Consider the following 2,078-nt stretch of genomic DNA (forward strand, 5'->3'; position numbering starts at 1 on the left):
GACTGGTTGGATCTCCTTGTAGTCCAGGGGACTCTCAAGAGTCTTTTCCAACACCACAGTTCAAAAGCATCAGTTCTTCGGCGCTCAGCCTTCTTCACAGTCCAACTTTCACATCCATACGTGACCACAGGAAAAACCATAGCCTTGACTAGATGAACCTTTGTTGGCAAACTAATGTCTCTGCTTTTGAATATGCTATCTAGGTTGGTCATAACTTTTCTTCCAAGGAGTAAGCGTCTTTTAATTTCATGGCTGCAGTCACCATCTGCAGTGATTTTGGAGCCCCCCAAAATTAAGTCTGACACTGTTTCCACTGTTTCCCCATCTATTTCCCATGAAGTGATGGGACCGGATGCCATGATCTTCGTTTTCTGAACGTTCAGCTTTAAGCCAACTTTTTCACTCTCCACTTTCACTTTGCTCAAGAGGCTTTTTAGTTCCTTTTCACTTTCTGCCATAAGGGTGGTGTCATCTGCGTATCTGAGGTTATTGATATTTCTCCCGGCAATCTTGATTCCAGCTTGTGTTTCTTCCAGTCCAGCGTTTCTCATGATGTACTCTGCATATAAGTTAAATAAGCAGGGTGACAATATACAGCCTTGATGTACTCCTTTTCCTATTTGGAACCATTCTGTTGTTCCATGTCCAGTTCTAACTGTTGCTTCCTGACCTGCATATAGATATAGTTACCTTTATTTCAGTTGTGCTAATATTAGCTAATTAGAAAACCAAAGTTTAGTCACTGAGTTTGCCCATGGTCACATCTTTGTACATCGAGTTGTCAACGATCATTATCTTAAAAACATAAAGGCATTGTTTGACCAAACCTTCATTTTGTAGGCTGTCAAAACTGGGAATTTTAGATTTTGCTTTGGCTCCTCTCCCCAAGCTCCCCAGGTTCAAGTATGAGTTTTTTAGGGTCTCACACAGTACAGAGCATGGCATCTTTTGGTCCAGTTACCATCCACCTGCTCATTGTCTTGTCACTTCAGACTCTGTTGCTATTATGCCATGCTTGGGGCACAAGGTATTCAGGGGAGATCTGTCTAGTTGTATCATGGGAACACCTTTCTCTGTGGTCAGGAGGATTTGTAGGCATCTAAGCTTCTTGGTGAGTCTACAATGTTTTAATGAGAAACACAGCCTCTCAAAGTCAGGAATGTGAAGATTTTGGTGTACCGAGTTATGCTGGGACAAATACAGGGCTTGAAATAAAACACGAGACAAGGAGCATGGAATCCCAAAGACCTGATTGTGCAGGAAAGAAAGGAGGCTTCACATTCTGTCTCAGATCTGTCTGAACCCAGATCCCTTCACCTGCATGACATGCTGTCATGGAAGGAAAACCTGTATCTCGGGTGTGTGTCTTTTTCTCCAAAATGAAAGAGGGCAGATGAAGGCCAGCTGAACGCTCTACCACCTAGGCAGGGTGGAAACACTCATCATTCCATGCGTGTTTTTTTTTTTAATGCATTAATTTGGCTGCATCATGGAGCGCAGGCTCCGTAGTTGCAGTGTGGGGGGAGGGCTAGTTGCTCCACAGCATGTGGAATCTTAGTTCCCCTGACCAGGGATCGAGCCTGTGTCCCCTGCGTTGCAAGACAGATTCTTCTTGGGCCATCAGGGAAGTCCTTCCATTTGCATGTCTTTATGTACAAGCTTACCCGAGAGCATGTGACTAGACATAGAAAATAAGTATTAATAGCTGGACGTAACTGCCACATCACAGGGTGTATGTCACAGAGGGATAATCGAATTTCTTCATACAACTGTCTTGGCAGACTGCGTCATTGCAACATAAACAGACATGGCTGCAAGTACATCTCAAAGCTTCTCCAGGGAGACTCCAGCCTCACCAGCCTGGACCTGGGTTTCAACCCCATAGCCACCGGACTGTGTTTTCTCTATGAAGCTTTGAAGAAACCAAATTGTAACCTGAAATGTCTAGGGTAAGTTGTTTTCTTCATTTTAAAGATGTTTGAAAATATTTTTGGTTTTTCTTTTTTGCCAGCAGTGAACAACTGAAATTTTGTCTTTTCATGGCATTATGGCTCCCTTTTTTTTTTTTTTTTCAATTA

The 2,078-nt window shown here is 43.0% G+C and overlaps 2 protein-coding genes across 2 annotated transcripts in view; one reads left to right on the forward strand and one right to left on the reverse strand.

Moving 5' to 3' along the window:
• Positions 1–2,078, forward strand: part of LOC104989964 (NACHT, LRR and PYD domains-containing protein 2-like) — a 6,965-nt gene that overhangs the window by 2,437 nt on the left and 2,450 nt on the right. The window contains exon 3 of the mRNA XM_010841828.1: positions 1,782–1,949. Coding sequence (XP_010840130.1) covers positions 1,782–1,949 — 168 coding nt within the window. The remainder of the gene's footprint in view (positions 1–1,781; positions 1,950–2,078) is intronic.
• NCR1 (natural cytotoxicity triggering receptor 1) overlaps positions 1–2,078 on the reverse strand; it is an 18,836-nt gene that overhangs the window by 2,234 nt on the left and 14,524 nt on the right. The window lies entirely within an intron of this gene.

Source organism: Bison bison, unplaced genomic scaffold (genome assembly GCF_000754665.1).
Source record: "Bison bison bison isolate TAMUID 2011002044 unplaced genomic scaffold, Bison_UMD1.0 scf7180017847092, whole genome shotgun sequence".
In the NCBI taxonomy this organism is placed as follows: domain Eukaryota; kingdom Metazoa; phylum Chordata; class Mammalia; order Artiodactyla; family Bovidae; genus Bison; species Bison bison.